Here is a 21485-nt window from a genome sequence, read left to right as displayed (position 1 = left end):
TGTTTAAGCAATAGTAACTCGACAACCTTACATCTTCCCTGGTGATGTGAGAATTCATGATGCTTCTGAAACTGCAGTAGTTGGATTCCGAGCATCAATTTCTCGTCTTAAATTGACCTGTGCTGGAAAATAATGGCTTTCCAAGGTGAATGATTTTATTTAGGAAAAAAATCACACTGTCTTTCCCCTGCTATTGCCACTTTTAAAAACATTTTAGAAAAAGATAAACTGTATTAGAAATTATCGAGAAAGTGTCCTGAAACAGATTTTATAGCTGATCAGATATATTAAAGTTATAGTGCCCTATTCGAGACAATCTTTCACTTGGAATTATCTATGAAGGTGGTCTGAAACACATATTGCCATTCTGTGTGGCGTCTCTATGAACCCATGCAATATCACCTCAAGAAACCCCAAAGGGTTTACCTTAGACCCCCTCCTTCTCCTCAACTACATCTTCTCCTTTTGGAATATGAATGGAGATGCAGCTGAATTTCCTCCCTGATATGTGAGCAGAAATGCTGGTAGGCATTTGCATAATTTTGTGCCACCAGCCAGTGCCCTGGTTTGTGGACATCATGCCCAATTTCAGGGTCTCCCCTCCACAATGACATTCCAACAGCTGTGACTGTTTATTTCAGATTTTGTAAAGTTGCTGCGAGGGAGCCTCAAAATGGAGGCGCACTCTCCCTCTCTCTTTCCTTCGTCGGTGTGATGACTGGACGATTGTAAGAAATTGGGTTATGAATATAGTGGACAATTTAAGGGTTAAACACTGGCAGAGGAGGTCAGTGATGGGAGGAGCTAAGAGAGCTCAGGGACATTTTTTAACAGCTGTGGGGGGAGAGGCACTGAGCGATATTGTGAGAAGCTGTGAAGAGAGACAGTGGCTGGAGAAAGGCTTTTGGAAGTGAGGTCTGGGGCTGGATTCTCTGATTTTCAAGCTATGTCTTGATGCTGGCGTGAGAACGGTGGCGTTTTACGACCAAAGATTTGACGTAAACAGCCACCGATTCTCCATCTGGCTGGGGGCTAGCAGGAAGGCAGCGCAGACCACCCGGACCTAACTGCCGATACGGCACGGATAATTGCCGGATCCATGGCCACGCATGCGCACGGTGGCGGTCTACAGTGGCCGCGCCGAGAAACATAGCGCCGGCCGCGCGTGGTCCCGGCCTGTAAAATAGTGCCTTCCCATTTGGCCGGCTCGCGAGCCCCGGACCACCCCCCAACAGTGCCCCCAGCCCCTGCCAAAGTCCTCCCTGCCCGCGGATTGGCCCTTCCCCGACTGTGACGGGCTGGACTGAGTCCACAGCCGCCAGGCCGAGTTCCCGACAAATGATAGCACACGTGACCGACGCCATCGGGAACTCGGCCGGTTGGGGGGGGCGGAGCTTTATGGGGAGGGCCTCAGGCAACATCCTGAAACTGTCGATACGGCACGCGGCTGATGTGTTAGGCAGGTCAGTTCGGTGTGGACTACAGTTGATGCAGCGATGCAAGTAACAGACCTCTACACTGTAGAAGATCCAACACGGTTTTATTGACCGATAGAACTAACATACATATTTAACTGTGGGTCAACACTATACTGAACTGACTGGAGACCTTGTACTAGCCTGACCAGACTCACTAGCTACCACATGGTGTTTGCACTGTGCTAGCTCGTGGACTCGGACTGTCTCAGTGGCTGGGTCCAGAGAGAGCGGGAAACCTAGTGCCCTCTGGCTTTATAGTGGTGGTGTCCTGTCTGGTGATTGGCTGCACTGTGCTGTGTGCTTACTGGTCATCCTGTGTGTCAATCACTGCCTGTCCGCACTTCATTATATACATGCGTGGATATTATGACAGCGGCGTACTCCTAGAGTATGCCGCTTAGCGGCGCCACTCCCGATTTCATCGGTAACATTGATTCTCCAGCCGATCGTCCCTGATCTCTGATCTGGCAACTCTTGCTTTTTTTGGGACCACAGGTTGAGGCAGAAACGCAATGAGTTTGAGAAAAGAGAAATTGAGTTCCCATATGCTTGACTCCGAGTCCATACTCCTTTTCCAAGTAAGATACTACTTTAAAAACAGAGCAGCCTTCTCCGGAGACAAGGGAAAGACTGAAACAAATCAAGTGAAGCAGCCATTTGAAGACCTTCAGATAGAGTAAGAAGAGATTCTCAGAATGTGCACAGTGAGACATGTATCACTTTAAGGCCTGCATGTTTAAGCTATATTTAGAGCTGCATGTGTATGATCTTGTTTTTTGATGGGAAATTGAATCGTAATTTTAAGGTGTACGGGTGTGGCTGTTCTTTTCGGGTTTGAAGTTAAACAGGTTTAATATTGTTATTCACAATAATTTTTTTTTGAAAGATGACTCACCTGATTTCTTCATGGAATCATGCCTGGAGTGAATCGATCTTTTCACAGTCTTTTTTCTTTAAATATTTTATTGGAAGCATTTTCAAATATATACATAAGAAAGAAGAAAAACCAAAACCAACCGCGGCAACAGCAAACAGCCACAACATCCTTACACCCCTCTCAAAAATCTCCCCTACCCTCCCGGCTGCCACTCCGGTGCCTCCCCCCCATTTTTTAACTGTTTAACAGCTTCCTTACCTTGCAGGTCAGCTGTTAGTTTCAGGAGTTCAGTTCCGGGAGCAGGCCTATTGGCTGAGTGTAAATCAGGAAGGATACAAAAGGTGTGGCTGACGAGCCTTTAGAAACGGAGTGCTGGAAGCAAACAGAGTGTATCTGAGTTTGGGTAAGGCTGAGTTCGGGTAAGAGGTGAGTGAGGGCTGTGTTTTTTGGAGTTTGGTGTTTGGAGTTGAGTTTCCAAAAAAAAAAAAAAAATCCAATTAATTAAGTAAATTAATTAACTAATGAAGGGAATTTGGTGCTCATCTTAAGGAGGTGCAGAGAAGCAGACCTGTGAGGGAGTCTCGGGAGCAATTACATCACAGCCAGCAGGTAAGCGATTGGCTTGTGACTAGTAAGTGATTTTTCTCTCTTTGACTTTCTCTTAGCTGTGTAGTGTAGTTCAAATTTAACTTCAGGTTTAAGTCATGGCAGGAGAGCTCAGACCCGTGTCATGCTCCTCTTGTGAGATGTGGCAAGTCAGGGAACCTTCTGGTGTCCCTGACTCCTTCATCTGCAAGAAGTGTGTCCAACTGCAGCTCCTGTTAGACCGCTTGACGGCTCTGGAGCTGCGGATGGATTCACTTTGGAGCATCCGCGATGCTGAGGAAGTTGTGGATAGCACATTCAGTGAGTTGGTCACACCGCAGATTAAAATTACTGAGGCAGATAGGCAATGGGTGACCAACAGACAGAGGAAGAGTAGGAAGGCAGTGCTGGGATCCCCTGCGGTCATCTCCCTCCAAAGCAGATTTACCGTTTTGGAAACTGTTGGGGGAGATGGCTCACCAGGGGAAGGTGGCAGCAGCCAGGTTCATGGCAACGTGGCTGGCTCTGCTGCACAGAAGGGCGGGAAAAAGAGTGGCAGAGCTATAGTGATAGGGGATTCAATTGTAAGGGGAATAGACAGGCATTTCTGCGGACGCAAACGAGAATCCAGGTTGGTATGTTGCCTCCCTGGTGCAAGGGTCAAGGATGTCTCGGAGCGGCTGCAGGGCATTCTGGAGGGGGAGGGTGAACAGCCAGCTGTCGTGGTGCATATAGGCAGCAACGATATAGGTAGAAAACGGGATGAGGTCCTACAAGCTGAATTTAGGGAGTTAGGAGTTAAACTAAAAAGTAGGACCTCAAAGGTAGTAATCTCAGGACTGCTACCAGTGCCACGTGATAGTCAGAGTAGGAATGACAGGATAGCTAGGATGAATACGTGGCTTGAGAGATGGTGCAAGAGGGAGGGTTTCAAATTCCTGGGACATTGGGACCAGTTCTGGGGAGGTGGGACCTGTACAAATCGGACGGTCTGCATCTGGGTGGGACCGGAACCAATGTTCTCGGGGGTGTATTTGCTAGTGCAGTTGGGGAGGGTTTAAACTAATGTGGCAGGGGGATGGGAACCGATGTAGGAAGTCAGTGGGGACGGAAACAAAAGGCAGGAAGGGAGAGTGTGTAAAGCATGACCAGAGAAAGCAGGGCAGAGAGCAAGGAAAGTCTACATTAAACTGCATTTATTTCAATGCAAGGGGCTGACGGGCAAAGCGGATGAACTCAGGGCATGGATGGGCACATGGGACTGGGATATTATAGCTATGACTGAAACATGGCTAAGGGAGGGGCAGGACTGGCAGCTCAATGTTCCGGGGTACAGATGCTATAGAAAGGATAGAACAGGAGGTAAGAGAGGACGGGGAGTGGCGTTTTTGATTCGGGAGAACATCACGGCAGTACTTAGAGGGGATATATCCGAGGGTTCGCCCACTGAGTCTATATGGGTGGAACTGAAAAATAAGAAGGGAGAGATCACCTTGATAGGACTGTACTACAGGCCCCCAAATAGTCAGCGGGAAATTGAGGAGCAAATATGTAAGGAGATTACAGATAGCTGCAAGAAAAATAGGGTGGTAATAGTAGGGGACTTTAACTTTCCCAACATTGACTGGGACAGCCATAGCATTAGGGGCTTGGATGGAGGGAAATTTGTTGAGTGTATTCAGGAGAAATTTCTCATTCAGTCTGTGGATGGACCGACCAGAGAGGTGGCAAAACTTGACCTCGTCTTGGGAAATAAGGAAGGGCAAGTGACAGAAGTGTTAGTGAGGGATCACTTTGGGACAAGTGACCATAACTCCATTAGTTTTAAGATAGCTATGGAGAATGATAGGTCTTGCCCAAGAGTTAAAATTCTTAATTGGGGCAAGGCCAATTTTGATGGTATCCGACAGGAACTTTCAGAGGTAGATTGGGGGAGACTGTTGGCAGGCAAAGGGATGGCTGGTAAATGGGAGGCTTTTAAAAATGTGTTAACCAGGGTTCAGGGTAAGCACATTCCCTTTAGAGTGAAGGGCAAGGCTGGTAGAAGTAGGGAACTCTGGATGACTCGAGATATTGAGATTCTGGTCAAAAAGAAGAAGGAGGCATATGACGTACATAAAGAACTGGGATCAAGTGGATCCCTTGAAGAGTATAGAGATTGTCGAAATAGAGTTAAGAGGGAAATCAGGAGGGCAAAAAGGCGACATGAAATTGCTTTGGCAAATAATGCAAAGGAGCTTCTACAGATACATAAAGGGAAAAAGAGTAACTAGGGACAGAGTAGGGCCTCTTAAGGATCAACAAGGACATCTATGTGCAGAGCCACAAGAGTTGGGTGAGATCCTGAATGAATATTTCTCATCGGTATTCACAGTGGAGAAAGGCATGGATGTTAGGAAACTAAGGGAAATAAATAGTGATGTCTTGAGAAGTGTGCATATTACAGAGGAGGAGGTGCTGGAAGTCTTAAAGCGCATCAAGGTAGATAAATCCCCGGGACCTGATGAAATGTATCCCAGGATGTTGTGGGAGGCTAGGGAGGAAATTGCGGGTCCCCTAACAGAGATATTTGAATCATCGGCAGCCACAGGTGAGGTGCCTGAAGATTGGAGAGAGGCGAATGTTGTGCCCTTGTTTAAGAAGGGCAACAGGGAAAAGCCTGGGAACTACAAACCGGTGAGCCTAACGTCTGTAGTAGGTAAATTGCTAGAAGGTATTCTGAGAGACAGGATCTACAAGCATTTAGAGAGGCAAGGACTGATTCGGGGCAGTCAGCATGGCTTTGTGCGTGGAAAATCATGTCTCACAAATTTGATTGAGTTTTTTGAGGGGGTGACCAAGAAGGTAGATGAGGGCAGTGCAGTAGACGTTGTCTACATGGACTTTAGCAAAGCCTTTGACAAGGTACCGCATGGTAGGTTGTTGCAGAAGGTTAAAGCTCACGGGATCCAGGGTGAAAATTGGCTGGACGACAGAAGACAGAGGGTGGTTGTAGAGGGTTGTGTTTCAAACTGGAGGCCTGTGACCAGTGGTGTGCCTCAGGGATCAGTGCTGGGTTCTCTGTTATTTGTGATTTATATTAATGATTTGGATGAGAATTTAGGCGGCATGGTTAGTAAGTTTGCAGATGACACCAAGATTGGTGGCACAGTGGATAGTGAAGAAGGTTATCTAGGATTGCAACGGGATCTTGATCAATTAGGCCAGTGGGCCGACGAGTGGCAGATGGAGTTTAATTTAGATAAATGTGAGGTGATGCATTTTGGCAGATCGAATCAGGCCAGGACCTACTCAGTTAATGGTATGGCGTTGGGGAGAGTTATAGAACAAAGAGATCTAGGAGTACAGGTTCATAGCTCCTTGAAGGTGGAGTCACAGGTGGACAGGGTGGTGAAGAAGGCATTCGGCATGCTTGGTTTCATTGGTCAGAACATTGAATACAGGAGTTGGTACGTCTTGTTGAAGTTGTACAAGACATTGGTACGGCCACACTTGGAATACTGTGTGCAGTTCTGGTCACCCTATTATAGAAAGGATATTATTAAACTAGAAAGAGTGCAGAAAAGATTTACTAGGATGTTACCGGGACTTGATGGTTCGAGTTATAAGGAGAGGCTGGATAGACTGGGACTTTTTTCCCTGGAGTGTAGGAGGCTTAGGGGTGATCTTATAGAGGTCTATAAAATAATGAGGGGCATAGATAAGGTAGATAGTCAACATCTTTTCCCAAAGGTAGGGGAGCCTAAAACTAGGGGGCATAGGTTTAAGGTGAGAGGGGAGAGATTCAGAAGGGCCCAGAGGGGCAATTTCTTCACTCAGAGGGTAGTGAGTGTCTGGAATGGGCTGCCAGTGGTAGTAGTAGAGGCGGGTACAATTGTGTCTTTTAAAAAGCATTTAAATAGTTACATGGGTAAGATGGGTATAGAGGGTTATGGGCCAAGTGCGGGCAACTGGGACTAGCGAAGGGCCTGTTTACATGCTGTAAAATTCTATGATTCTATGAACCCAGGCCCCTGGCCCCAACAAACTGAAACCACCATCCCCACTGACGACTCAATACTCTTTAAAGGAGTCGATGAACGGGCGGCATGTGGCACGATGGTTAGCACTGGGATTGCGGCGCTGAGGACTCGGGTTCGAATCCCAGCCCTGGGTCACTGTCCGTGTGGAGTTTGCACCTTCTCCCCATGTCTGCGTGGGTTTCACCCCAACAACCCAAAGATGTGCAGGTTAGGTGGATTGACCATGCTAAATTTCCCCTTAATTGGAAAAACAAATTGGGGTCTCTAAATTTTTTTTAAAAAGAAGTCGATGAATAGCTTCTACCTCGAGGTGAATCCCTCCTCTGCACCTCTGATGGCGAACTTGATTTTCTCTAAGTCTAAGAACTTTGCCAAATTGCTAACCCACACCCCTGCACTCGGCAGCTCCAGGTCCCACCAGCTCAACAAAATCCGTCTCCGGGCTATCAGGGAGGCAAAGGCCAACACATTGACCCCTCTCCCCACCTGCACTTCTGGATCCTCTGACACTCCAAATATTGCCACCTCTGAACTCAGAGCTACTGTTACCCTCAATATCTTCGACATCTGCGAATCCTTTCCAAACCCAGCCCTCCTCTCCCCCCCCCCCCCCCCCCCCAACCTAAAATGTGTCCAAAACATGTGAACATGGTTCACCGGCCTCCCTGCACACCGCCCACACCTACCCTTTACCCCTGGAAAGAACCGACTCATCCTGGACACAGTCATGTGCGCCCTCTTTGCCACTTTGAACTGGGCGAGACTTAGTCTTGCGCACAATGAGGATGCATTAACGCTCCACAAACCATTACTCCATACTCCAGCCCCCAAAGCGCCACTCAGCTCTTCCTCCCACTTACACCTAGCCTCCTCCACCGGGGCACTCTCTCTCTTCAACAGCTTCCCATATATATCCAAGACCTTGACCTCTCCTATTTCCTCCTTGGACAGGGGTTTGTCCTCCAGCGCCAGGGGTGGTAGTGCTGGAAACGAGGCCACCTTCTTCCTCATAAAGTCCCAACTTGCAGATACCTGGACCCAATCCCTTTTGGCAACTGATGTGTCTGCTCCAACCCCTCCAAATCTGCAAACTTCCCTCCAACAAAAATCTACCCCTGTTGCTATATTTACTCGCTATAAATATGGCATTCAATGAGGTTGCCCTTCTTTTGTCTAGATATTGATATTATATTGCTTTCAAAGTCGCCAGGTATCAAATGATACCACCACAAGGTTCAACCGGATATCAATCAAAGACTCAACAACCAGTTAGTTAGTTCAAGTTCAATAATACTTTATTTACACACAAGATTAACTTATACATGCAACATAAACACTATGAGCTAAATTACACCTAACACTATGACAACCTGTACTTAACTTCAGGCACCCGGCTTAGGTCAGAGGAACAGTGGCCTTTGTTCGAATCTGGCTCTGCTGGGTCTGGCGAAGTAACTGCGGTTCAGCTGGGCTCATCCGTCTGGCAGCGAGCGTTGAACTTGGACTTGCTTGTGGTCGTGGTGCTGCAGTTGGAGATGGACGTTGCTGGAGCGCCAGGTCCAAAAGAGATCGAACACATGGCAGTGTCTCTCTTTATCCTGGGGGGGGGGGGGGTTTCACGCTCTTTTGGGTGGTCCTTAGGATTGGACCCAATAATTCAGCAGACTTTGATCACTGCCTTCGATCTGAGCCAATAAAGGGGCGGGTGCCTTGATGGCTGGGCGTGTCCTAATCGGTCATTGACCTTGCTGTTTATGCTTCCAGAGTAAAGGGAGTGGTGCCGATGTCTCTGGAATTGTATCGGATGTTCCACCCCTCCCCGACCAATCCCCCTCCACTTACTAGAGGACCTCAATGCTAGAAAGCATCGCTATTGCCAAAACAAACAGGAGTGGGGAAAGTGAGCAACCCTGCCTAGTGCCCCTATTCAAAGGAAAATAATCAGAGTTCAAAGCTCCCATATAAACATTGGCAGTAGAGGCATTATACAACAGATAAAATCAAGAAATACATTTATGGTAAAATCCAAACCCCCCCCCAAGAATCTCAAATAAATATTCTCATTCCATTTTTTCAAATAACTTTTCAGCATCAAGAGATACCATCACCTCAGGTTCAGGTACTGAGGAGGGGGAAACGACAACACTTAACAGACAATATATATTGGTCAACAATTGTTGGCCCTTCATAAAGCCTGTTTGATTCTCCAAGATTATATTTTGAAGGCAAGGCTCCAGCCGGGTTGCCTGCACCTGAGCGAGTAGCTTGACGTCCACATTCAGAAGCAAAATAGAACGGTAAGAACTGCACTCTGTCGGGACTTTATCCTGCTTAAGAAGTAGGGAAATAGAGGCGTGAGTGAGGGTCAGGGACAACGTCCCCCGACATCAGGAATCATTGAACATGTCCAAAATTAAAGGCACCAGCTTCTCCGAGAAAGTTTTGTAGTTTTCAGTCAGAAAGCTATCCAGTCCAGGGGTTTGCCAGATTGCATCAACCCAATGCATTTTAAAATTTTGTCAGGGTGTAAAGGGAATTTCAATTCACTGCTCCTATCCACCTCCATAGTTGGGATAAGTAGCCCATCCAGAAAGTCAAACATGACTGACCCAACCACAGGAGACTCCGATTTATAAACATTGCGGTAAGAAGATATAAAAGATTACGGGGTCGAGTGATATTGTTACTGGACGAGCAATCCAGTGACAGAAGACAAAGTTCTGGGGACGCGGGTTCAAATCGCGTCACAGCAGATGATGAAATTTGAATTCAATAAAAATCTGGAATTAAATGTCTGACAATGACCATGAAACCATTGTTGATCGTTTTAAAAACCCACCTGGTTCACTAATGTCCTTTAAGGTCCACATTTAGTCTGGTCCACACGTGACTCCAGACCCACAGCAATGTGGTTGACTCTTAACTGCCCCTTCAAGGGCAATTAGGGATGGGCAATTTCGATCTGGGTCAGCTGCCAGTGCCCACACACCATGAACGAATAAAATAAAACTGCATCAACCTGAGGAGGAGGTTGCCACCCGTATTGAATATCTGTGTGATCTCCTGGGAGGTCCCTTGCCATTTGGGCTGATGAGCTAAAAGGTGACAGGCCTTCTCCGTACTCATAAAAAGTGCCCCAGGAGCATTGTAAATGACGTACCACCATGCCAGTCGACAATAGTTCGAACTGGGTCTGTAGCTTTTTTTCCCTATTTGCCAGTAGTTCCGAAGTAGGATCAAGGAGTACTGGTGATCCACCTCTAGAATGGAATCCACCAGTCTTTGCTGCTCCAACCTCAACAAATGTAGGAGATAATTTCCCCCCTGAGGGCTGCCTTAAGAGGTCCCCCACAATGTGGAGGGTGAGATTGAATCAGATTTGTTAGATTTTATATAGTCCTCAATGGCAGAGGACATACACTCACAAAATTCTTTATTCACTAACAATGCTGGATCTAATCTCCAGGGTGCGGCCAGACTCGAGCGACAAATCAATGAAGTGCGGGACATGATCAAAAGTAACAATTGCTGAGTACTCAAATGCCACCACCAAAGGGTGGAGAACCCTATCCAAAAAATCAATTCGTGAATATGCTTGGTGGACACGAGAAACAAAATCTTTATTGCTTGCTTTATTTCAAGAAATGCCAAGGATCTACCTTCCCCCCTCTCCCCCCTCCCCATCTGCATCAGGAAAGAGGACAAAGCCCTGACCATATCCGATGGAGCAAGAGATTTAGGCTTGAAACAATCCAATCCAGGGTCATACAATCATAGAATTTACAGTGCAGAAGGAGGCCATTTGGCCCATCGAGTCTGCATTGGTCCTTGGAAAGAGCACCCCACTCAAGCCCACACCTCCACCCTATCCCAGTATCCCCACCTAACCGTTTTTGTGGACACTAAGGGCAATTGATCATACCAATCTACCTAACCTGCACATCTTTGGACTGTGGGAGGAAACAGGAGGACCCAGAGGAAAGCCATGCAGACACGTGGAGAACCTGCAGACTCCACACAGACTGTGACCCAAGCCAGGAATTGAACCTGGGACCCTGGAGCTGTGAAGCAACAGTGCTAACCACTGTGCTATCAGGCTGTCCAAGACACAATTCTGGTTCCCTCCTAAAATAAGCTGACATGAGTCTAGATTGGGAAGGGAGATCTGCAGGGTATTAATAAAATTCTTTTCATACTCAGTTGGAGGGCGTAAATGTCAATCATGAAAACTGGGGTGCTCACTAGGGAGCACAGCCAACATATCGACCGTTGGGATCAGCTATAATCTTAAAAGTGGAATGCTGAACTCTTTTATTAATTAGAGTCACCATACCCCTGGCCCTACCTTCAAAACCAGAATGAAAAAACTGCCTTACCCACGCCTTGCACAGCCTAGTTTGATCTCGGACCCACAAATGAGTCTCTTGCAAAAACATTACATCGGAGTTTAAACTCTTGAGCTGAGTGTGATGTTCCTTGTATAGTTCTCCAAGATGGTTAAAAGTCGTAGTGTTGACAAAGAACATCAAGCTATGTATTTGAAACAAAGCTAGTTTATTTTACACTGCTCCCAATGGTTTGCACACTTCACTAAGTAATAATATAACAATAATAATAATAATAATCACTTATTGTCACAAATAGGCTTCAATGAAGTTACTGTGAAAAGCCCCTAGTCGCCACATTCTGGCGCTAAGCCGCACTGTCATGTGAGAGTAGCTTTAAGGAATGGGTGTTTATAAATGGGTGTGTATATAAATGTCTGTAGTAAGAGTACCTTTAAGAAATGGGTGTTTACTACTGCAGTGATATCAAGGAGTGGGTGGAGCTGGGCTGTCTGCCAGCGTTTTACTTTCATTTTAGGCTGCTTGCTGCAGGGTGTGTTTTAGTTTTGTTTTCAGAGCTGGATAGCTGCAGTCACAGCCAGAAGGTGTATTAGAGTCTCTCTCTGTAATCTAAAGACTGTAAATCGATCCTGGTGATTTAAAACTATTAACAGTCGTGACTTTAACCTGATGTGTTTCTGGTAAAAGGTGTTTTAAGCCTTATGGATGTTAAAAGGAAAGCTTAAAGAATTACTTAGTGTTGTATTCTTTGGGGGTTGTATTTGAATTGATGGTTGCTAAGATATTCTTTGATTTTTTCAAAAAGGTTAACTTGAGTTCATAGAATAAACATTGTTTTGCTTTAAAAAATACTTTTCCATTTCTGCTCTACCACACCTGTAGAGTGGGCCGTGTGCTCCCCATACCACAATGTATTAAAAGTTGTGGGTCAGGTGAACTCCATGATACACTTTGGGGTTCTCTAAAATCTGGCCCATAACAGCACCCTCTAACTAACTCTCTGGAGGGAGACTTCCAACTGGAGAAAGACAAAAATAGATCTAAATAACAAAATACCAAAACCCCATTTAAAGGAAGCAAAACAATGTATTGCCACATTGTTGTTAATAAAACACAAGTTGGGCGCGTTGTAATTTGTTGATTTGGCCCTGGCAATGAGCCATGTTGTTGGGGGTTCATGTTTATTCTTGTTTTCTCTGTTCTTGTTGGGGTTGGAGTTCTTATAGTTCTGGATTAGGAGTTTTATACAGAGAACGGAACCCCACATAGTATAAAACTCCTAATCAAAAAGTACAAGAACTCAACCCCAACAAGAACAGAGAAAACAAGAATAAACATGAAACCCCAACAACGTGGCTCATCGACAGAGCCAAAAAAACAAATTACAACGTGCCCAATTTGTGTTTTTTTAACAAAAGAGTCCACCTCTCCCAGCACATCGAAGAAATTGTCTTTTTCTTCAAATGTTACTCTGAGACGAGCCGGGTAGACCAAACCAAAGCACACTCCACTATTGTACAGGGCAGGACCGTCTCGGTAGGACCGTCATCTTAACCGTCTGCACCCTCCCAGCCAGCGACAGCGGTAGCGCATCCCATCTCCGAAACTCGCCCCTCATCTGCTCAACCAACCGGGGCAAGTTCAACTTGTGTAACCGGCCCCACTCGCGTGCCACTCGTATCCCTAGGTACCTAAAACTGTCCCCCACTACCTAAAACTGTCCGCCACTAACCTAAACGGTAACTCCCCCCCCCCCCCCCCCGCCGACCCTCCTGTTTCCTTGCCTGGACTACAAACATCTCGCTCTTTGTCATATTCAGTTTATATCCTGAAAACCAACCAAATTCCCCCAAAGTCGCCATGATTTCAACCATCCTTGCCCCTGGATCCGTTACATATAAGAGCAGGTCATCCACGTACAGCGAGACCCTATGTTCCACCACCCCCCGAACCAGCCCCTTGAAGCTCTCAGAGCAATTGCCAGCGGCTCTATAGCTAACGCAAACAGCAGTGGGGAGAGGGGGCATCCCTGCCTTGTTCCCTGGTGCAGTCTAAAATAGTCCGAGGTCGCCCTATTCGTCCTTACAGTAGCCTCCGGGGCCTGGTACAACAGCATAACCCAGTCGATAAAGCCCCTGCCGAACCCAAATCGTCCCAACACCTCCCATAGATAGTCCCACTCCACCCGGTCGAACGTCTTCTCCACATCCATGGCCACAACTACTTCAACCTCCCTACTCTCCAGGGGCATCATAATCACGTTGAGCAGCCTTCTTATATTGGCCACCAACTACCTGCCCTTGACAAACCTGGTTTGATCCTCCATAATCACATCCGGCACACAATCTTCAATCTTGGAGGCCAAAACTTTGGCCAGCAGCTTGGCGTCCACATTAAGCAGTGAGATCGGCCTCTATGACCCTCATAGCTCCAGGTTCTTGTCCCGCTTCAATATTAACAAAATAGTGGCCTGTGACATCGTCGGGGGCAGCACCCTTCTATCCCTCGCCTCATTAAAAACCTTGACCAGCAACGGCCCTAATATCCCCAAGAATTTCTTGTACAATTCCACCGGATACCCATCCGGCCCCAGGGCTTTACCCGACTGCATTGCCTTCAAGCCCTCGACTATTTCTTCGGCCCTAATCGGGGCCCCCAGCACATCCACCAACTCCCTGCCCACCCTTGGGAAGGTCAGTCCATCCAAAAAGCGTCTCATCCCCTCGGGCCCCATGGGGGGTTCCGAGCGATAGAGTCTATTGTAAAAGTCCCTGATTGCCCTGTTTAGCCCAGCCGACTCCCCTACCAAATTCCCATCCCCATCAACTACCCTCTCTGTTTCCCTGGCTGCCTCACTCTTCCTAAGCTGCTGTGCCAGCATTCTGCTGGCCTTCTCCCCATGTTCGTAAACTGCACCCCTCGCCTTTCTCAGCTGCTCCACTGCCTTGCCTGTGGACAACACCCCGAACTCAGCCTGCAGCCTCCGACGTTCCCTTAACAGCTCCACCCCCGGGGTCGCCACACCCCTCCTATCTATCTGTAGGATCTCCTTAACCAGTCGATCCGTCTCTGCCCTACCCATCCTGTTCCTATGAGCCCGGATCAAAATCAGCTCCCCTCTCACCACTGCTTCCAGCGCCTCCCAGACCACCGCTGCTGAGACTTCCGCTGTGTCATTGATCTGCAGGTAGTTCTGCATGCACTTCCCCAGCCTCTCGCACACCGCCTCGTCTACCAATAAGCCCACGTCCAATCTCCATTGCGGACACTGGAAGCTCTCCTCATTAACCTGCAGTTCCACTCAGTGTTGGGCATGATCCGAAATAGTGATGGCCGCCGAATACCTCATGTCCACCACCCCCGCCAGCAAATCTCTGCTCAAAATGAAAAAATCAATCCGGGAATAAACCTTATGCACATGCGAATAAAAAGAAAATTCCCTCCCCGTCGGCTGCCTAAACCTCCATGGGTCAACCCCCCCCCCCCATCTGCTCCATGAACCCTAACAGTTTCTTCGCCATTGCTGGTACCCTCCCCGTTTTTGAACACGACCGGTCCAGGCCAGGGTCGATGACCGTATTAAAATCCCCTCCCATCACCAGCTTGTGCGAGTCCAGGTCAGGTATCTTCCCCAGTACCCTCTTTATGAATTCTACGTCATCCCAGTTTGGCGCATACACGTTAACCATGGCTACCTTCCTTCCTCCAGCTTGCCGCTCACCATGCCATAATGGCCCCCCCCATCTGAGACTATACTGCCCACCTGAAATTGCGCCCGCTTATTGATTAAAATCACCTCCCCTCTAGTCTTGGTGTCCAGCCCTGAATGAAAGACCTGACTGACCCAACCCTTCCTTAGCCTGACTTGATCTGCCACTTTCAGGTGTGTCTCCTGAAATCACCACGTCCGGCTTCAGAGCCCTCAGATGCGCGAACACATGTGCCCTCTTGACCGGCCCATTCAACCCTCCAACATTCCAGGTGATCAGCCTAGTTGGGGGGCACTGCACCCCCCCCCACCCCCCCCCCCCCCCCGTCCGCCGGTCAGCCATCCCCTTTCCTGGGCCCACCTCCAGCCCATGTGCCAGGCCTCCACAGGCCTGTCTCCTGGCAGCCCCCACCCCCAACCTCCTCTCTGTCCCAAAACCTAAGTCCCTCCCTCGTCAGCAGAGTAACTCCCCCCCACCAGCAACACCACTTTGTAACCTAACCCATGCCATATATTGAACATATACACAGCCCCCACTGTGCTTCCATAGACTCGTTCACCCAGCTAGCCTGGTGGCCCTCGCCTCCGGCGCCAATAAGTCTCCCACCTATTGTTCCCTACTCCCCTCCCCCTCCCCCCCCCGCCCATCGAAACCACTTCTCTCATCAAACCAACCCCAAACAATCTCCCAATTACTACAGAAGACAACCCAAAACGAAAAACCCACAAAGAACCCCCCCCAATAGTGCAAATCAAAGTAATAAAAAGTAAAAAGCCCCCACCAGCCACCCCCACCAACACACCGAAAACCCATAGAACCGAATAACTTATACTTCCCCCATCTTCACCCAAACTTAAAAGCAGAAGAAAAACGACAATCAAAACATATAACCGTCGACAAAAGCAGAGTTAAGTGAGTTTTTAAAATCAACTTAACTCTGCGAGCCTGGGTCCCACCTCTTGTGGACGTGATTCAGGTGGTGACGCCTTAAGAGATCTCGTTCGATCTTGTGAGGCGTAACGACTGACCGGAATCCTAAAAGAGGCCACTCTCGGGATCTACCGGCCGCATCCCTTTCCGATTTTGGTGGGATGCAGCTGGTAAATCACGCCCATTGTGTGCAGCTTAGGGAGATTAGGAAGTCAGTGGGAGGAGCCAGGGGTTAAAGCAGTCAGTTCAGTTTTAGTTTTTGGCTGGAAGGTGAGCTAAGAAGGTTTTCTGAGGAAATACAGCCAGAGATTCTGCATTATTCTGGCAGGGGGGCGGTCAGGTCTCTTTATTTAAAGCAGTCTTCAAAGATCTCTCTTTCTCAAAGTGGAGTATTAAAGACATCTCTGTCCATCAAGTATTCCTGAGTGTTAACTGTATTTAAAAGTGGATTGGGTTCTGAGATTGTTCTGTTGTTTGAGTGGAAGTAAAGTTAGCAGTTAAGGGTTATTGTGTCGCTGCATTGTTTAGCATTGCTTAAAGGGTAATTGTAAAGCATTTTCTTGTGTGATGTTCAAGATACTTCAATTGTGTATTAGGAATTAAGTTTGTTTATCCCTATTTTGCATGAAATCACTCCTGGAATGAAGTATCCTTGCCTCGCAGTCTTAAAAAATTAAAATAAGTATTGGGGTGTCTGTTCAGTATCCTAGCTATTGTTGGGATCTGGTCTGGGATAATAATAACTACTAAGTATATTTTAATTCTAACAATATTACCATGTTCTTTGTTGTCTATATTTGATTATGACTTACTTTTCTTAATTCTGTTTCATTTCTTTTTTTGCTAAATTTAAATCTAATTTTGATGTTATCCCTCACCCGCTCCTTTTACCCTCTCTCCTATATTTCCAAGGTAAATCTTCCTCATTCCATGAGTTAAGTTCTGTTCAAATGTTTTGGATTTAGATAGAGTTTAAATGGAATAGGAGCTGTGCTCCCAGGATTCTAATAATCTTCATCTTTTTTCTTTACAGGAGTCAGTATGACATCTGTGTCCAGTGTAGGGATTTGCCGCACCCTGTTAATTTCCCTAATCATTTTGGGCTGTTTTTTAGCCATGGTGTTGCTGTATGTCAAACCGTCTAACAGCTGGATTTATGCTCCATTAGAATCTGCCACATTAAAACTAGGTGTGAAAAACCCCTTTGTGACAAGTGCTGAAGAGAATGAAACTATTGTGCTCATTTGGTTTTGGCCTTTTGGTCAGCTATTTAAACTCAATTCTTGTGCATCTGAGTTTAACATCCATAAATGCCACTTAACTGCGGATAGAAACCTCTATGACAAATCCGATGCTGTCCTTTTCCATCACCGAGACATGAGTGGAGACTTGTCCAATCTGCCCAAACAGCCTCGGCCAACATTTCAGAAATGGGTTTGGATGAACCTGGAGTCACCTACCCACTCTCCAAAAAAAACTGGACTCGACCATTTCTTCAACCTGACCTTGACTTATCGACAAGGTTCAGATATCGTAGTGCCTTATGGGTCTCTGATAATAAACAAAGTTCCATTAGATTTTAAACTGCCTAAGAAAAGCAATCTGGTGTGTTGGGTTGTAAGCCATTGGAACACTAATCATGCCAGAGTGAAGTTCTACAATGAATTCCGCAACTATATTAATATCAGCACTTACGGTCAAGCCTTTGGGGAACGCCTAAGCGATAACAACTTGATGCCTACCATATCTAGTTGTAAGTTCTACCTTTCCTTTGAGAATTCAGTACATGAAGATTACATAACTGAAAAGCTCTACAATGCTTTGCTTGCTGGTACCGTGCCTGTGGTCCTGGGGACATCCAGAAAAAACTATGAAAATTACATTCCAGCCGATTCTTTCATTCATGTGGATGATTTCCACTCAGCTGAAGAGCTTGCGGGTTACCTGCACAAACTGGACGGGAATGAAGATTTGTACATGACCTACTTCAAATGGAGGAAACACTACTCAGTACGGTCAGTTCGTTTCTGGGATGAACACGCATGTAGCGTGTGTGAGAACATAAAACGGTATCAAAAATATAGATCATGTTCCAATTTGGAGAAATGGTTTTGGGGCTGAACTCTAAAACAAATCTCTGTTGAATATCATGGATCATCAGCAAAATCTATTGAATTCAATTGACTTCTTGCTCCAAAACAAAATATTTTCACTTCCTCTTTTAAGCTTTGTTTAACCAAAAAGAACTCAACAGCTCTTTCCTGCTGATGTGAGAATTCGTCATGCTCTGAAACTGCAGCAGTGGAATTCTGGGCATCAAATTCTCATTTTAAATTGAATTGCGCTGGAAAATGTGATTGCATTCCAATGTGAATTATTTTATTTGAAAGAAATTTCAAGTTGCCTTCCCCCTTTCATTGATCATCGCCATGAGCAGAAAAAAATATCAGAGAAAAAGAAATCACCTTTACTAGGAATTATGGAGAACATATCCTGAAACAGATGGTATAGCCATTCTGTATATTTTAACAGGAGAAAGATTGTTCGTCTTATATGGTAGTTTCAAGAAAATAACTTTGAATAATTTATAAACACTGTATATTCCATCCATATTGAGTAAAGTGCCAATGATTTTTTTCAGAATTTATAATCTTACATGAGACTGGAGCTCAAACCTTGGCTATTGTCATTACTTTATATACAAAGTGGATGAGGTGACCTGGGATCCAACACAGTTATTCTGTGATTTGACAGGTAGTAAGAAAATTGACAGGCAGCTGAAAATTAACAAATTGTCTACCATTTATTGCAGGCACTTTGACTTCATATCTGTTTATCGAATAGCCAGCAGAGGTGTAATGGGCTCAAATTTAATAACTGCCATCATGTCCAAGCAGCAGTTAGAATGGAGACTTTTAATACCTTACCCACCACAAGTTTGCTGACAGAAGCTTGAAATTTCAGACTATCATCTTTAGAAATGCAGACCAGGTTCTGAAGACATTACAGGGGCTCACACAAACTGCCATTTTAAACTGAGGCCCGAACAAGGCCGCATTGGTGGCCTCTATACCTGTCAAAACCTGTCATGAACCACTGTCAGAGCCAATAGAGGACCAAAGTATATTTGTTCTAAAGATTTTTTAGTTTACACGTAAGTCAAGAGGAGCAGCAATGCTCTTCTGGCCCCCATACAGAAACCCCAGGGCATCACAATAGCACAGTGGGTAGCACTGCTGCTTCACAGCACCAGGGTCACAGGTTCGATTCCCAACTTGGGTCACTGTCTGTGTGGAAACTGCATGTTCTCCTTGTGTCTGAGTGGGTTTCCTCTGGGTGCTCCAGTTTCCTCCCACTAGTCCCGAAAGACGTGCTGCTAGGTGAATTGGATATTCTGAATTCTCCCTCTGTGTACCCAAACAGGCGCTGGAATGTGGTGACTAGGGACTTTTCACAGTAACTTCAATGCAGTGTTAATGTGAGCCTACTTGTGACAATAAAGATTATTAGATTATTAGAAAATGCTCCAGATAATCTCCCTACTCTCCTGTTAAGCATTCCCTTCAGTTTGGGCAAGGAGGTGATGTGTTAGTTTTTCTCACATTTTTTCACCTCATAGGTGGCTGCAACAACTTGGGGTTTAGAGGGAGCACTTTAAACAATTTTAGGGTTGTGAATTTCAGTAATAAACACAAAATTTAAATTCAATGAAAGGGTAATGTTTATTCACACAACACCCCAAAATGTAAGTGCAACAAAATACACTCACCCCCTCGTGCAGACAGACATGTACACAAAATGGATAATAGAGATAAAGCATGCACTTAGATTATTAGCAACAGTAAATCACATGTCCAAGTTTGAATCCATTAAATATGCAATGCCGAATTTTCTGGCTGGCGGGGGCCATTTGAAGTGTCGCTGGGGAATGCTTTACCACCCACTCCAGCAGATCCGACTCCAGCAAATCATGCTCCAATAAGCATTAATTGGCAGAAGGTGGGATCTCCACCCATTCGTGGGAGGAAGTTCCACTTTGGATTTATGCCAGCCACTTAGAGGTTCAGCTGCCTGGAATCCCTTCCATAAACTCCTCTCACGTTGCCACTGCATCTTTCTTTTCTTTAAGACCATCCTTAAAATCACCACTTTCACCATGGTTTTGTCACTCAGCTTAGTATCACATCCTGATTCAGGAATTTTTTTTTCTGTTTATTTGAAGAACCTTGGGATTTTTTTGACACTTCAGACACTATTTCCCACCGATCTTTAAATGGTCCACCATCATGTCCGTCCCTCCTGCAACGATTGCCACTTTGGGCGGGACTGGAAATTTACCCCTACATAAATGCAAGCTGTTGTTCTTCTTGTCAAACAAATGACTCTGATGACCTATCATTCCTCTTCAACAAAAAATATCTCCTATTTTTTGGGCCAGAGATACTGTTCAGCTGCTGTTTACTAGCTGTGGCATAGCAATTGGAGGTAAGGCCTACAGTTGTCATGAGAAGTGCTCCCTTGAAATGATTTTTGTGAATTACAAATACCTTTGCACTTCAAGCCCATAGCTTGTTCTGAAATGGATTAATGTAATGTGTTTTCTACAACATTGACATAAAATTGCACTGGAACTGCTGGACTGCAGGCTAAACCGAGTTTGAACCCTTTGAAACTGAAAATGGGCTTATTCTATAGCATTTTGCAGTCTGTCCTCTGTGCTTTATTTAGCAAGATAGCTGCAAGCATTGACTTAATGTAATAAGTGGATTAAATTAAATATATTTTATTTTATTTTAATCAGTTTCTGTCCACATTTGAAATGTTCATGAATCTTGCGCGTTTGGCAGGAATTCTGTTGCTCCTGGTGACTAGCAAAGGTTTTCACCTCAGTGGCGTGTTGTCATCTTCACTCACCTTTGTACTATTATTGGATATATATATTTTTACATTTATGATCATTTTAAGCACTGGGTTTCTAAACAATCGCACTGAAATAATCAGCTACTCAAAATTAAATCTCTGTATTTTTAAAAAATGTGATCACAACACAATGGAATTTATTCTCGCTAAATGTTCTGGGGGAGTAAAAGCTGTATTTTCCCTAAAAGTGATTAATATGATCAAACAATTTAACTTTTTGTAATACATAAAAAGAGATATAAATATTTGTATGTTGGCTACTGAATAAAGGTTCAGCTATTGTACACTTGGGTGACAAGATCACTGATTAAATCTATGAATGGTATTTACTCCATCCACTGTTTTGTAAGTCTCAAACACTTTCTTGATGCTGTAAGAAATAATACTGGATTTTACAGTAATTATTTTATTTAGGTAATGACTTTATATTATTTTGTTTCTATGTGGCTGTATTTCTTTTTTTTGATTATTTCTGCTGTTTTTCTCCATGGGTACTGTTGAAGGTATTTGTTTTATTTTACTAAACTGAAATTTTAACTAACAAATAAAGAGCATTTCCTTCAATTGTACACAGTGGAATATCTACCCCATTGTCATAAATTACATCTACGTCATGC

The 21485-nt window shown here is 45.4% G+C and overlaps 1 protein-coding gene across 5 annotated transcripts; it reads left to right on the top strand.

Annotated features, from left to right (window-relative positions):
• The first annotated feature begins 999 nt into the window (after positions 1-999).
• On the top strand, positions 1000-21152 carry LOC140410835 (4-galactosyl-N-acetylglucosaminide 3-alpha-L-fucosyltransferase 9-like). Of its 5 annotated transcripts, none has more exons than XM_072499529.1 (2): positions 1000-2154; positions 16982-21152. In XM_072499529.1, exon 2 carries the CDS (start codon positions 16990-16992, stop codon positions 18067-18069), a length of 1080 nt encoding a protein of 359 aa, XP_072355630.1. In that variant the 5' UTR covers positions 1000-2154; positions 16982-16989; the 3' UTR covers positions 18070-21152. The 5 variants fall into 5 exon arrangements, with proteins under 5 accessions (XP_072355630.1, XP_072355631.1, XP_072355627.1 ...); XM_072499530.1 differs by lacking the exon at positions 1000-2154 and adding an exon at positions 2646-2758; XM_072499526.1 differs by lacking the exon at positions 1000-2154 and adding an exon at positions 2665-2781.
• Positions 21153-21485: the final 333 nt, after the last annotated feature.

Source organism: Scyliorhinus torazame, chromosome 4 (assembly GCF_047496885.1).
Source record: "Scyliorhinus torazame isolate Kashiwa2021f chromosome 4, sScyTor2.1, whole genome shotgun sequence".
Taxonomy (NCBI): Eukaryota; Metazoa; Chordata; class Chondrichthyes; order Carcharhiniformes; family Scyliorhinidae; genus Scyliorhinus; species Scyliorhinus torazame.
This window is presented reverse-complemented; position numbering and strand designations above follow the sequence as displayed.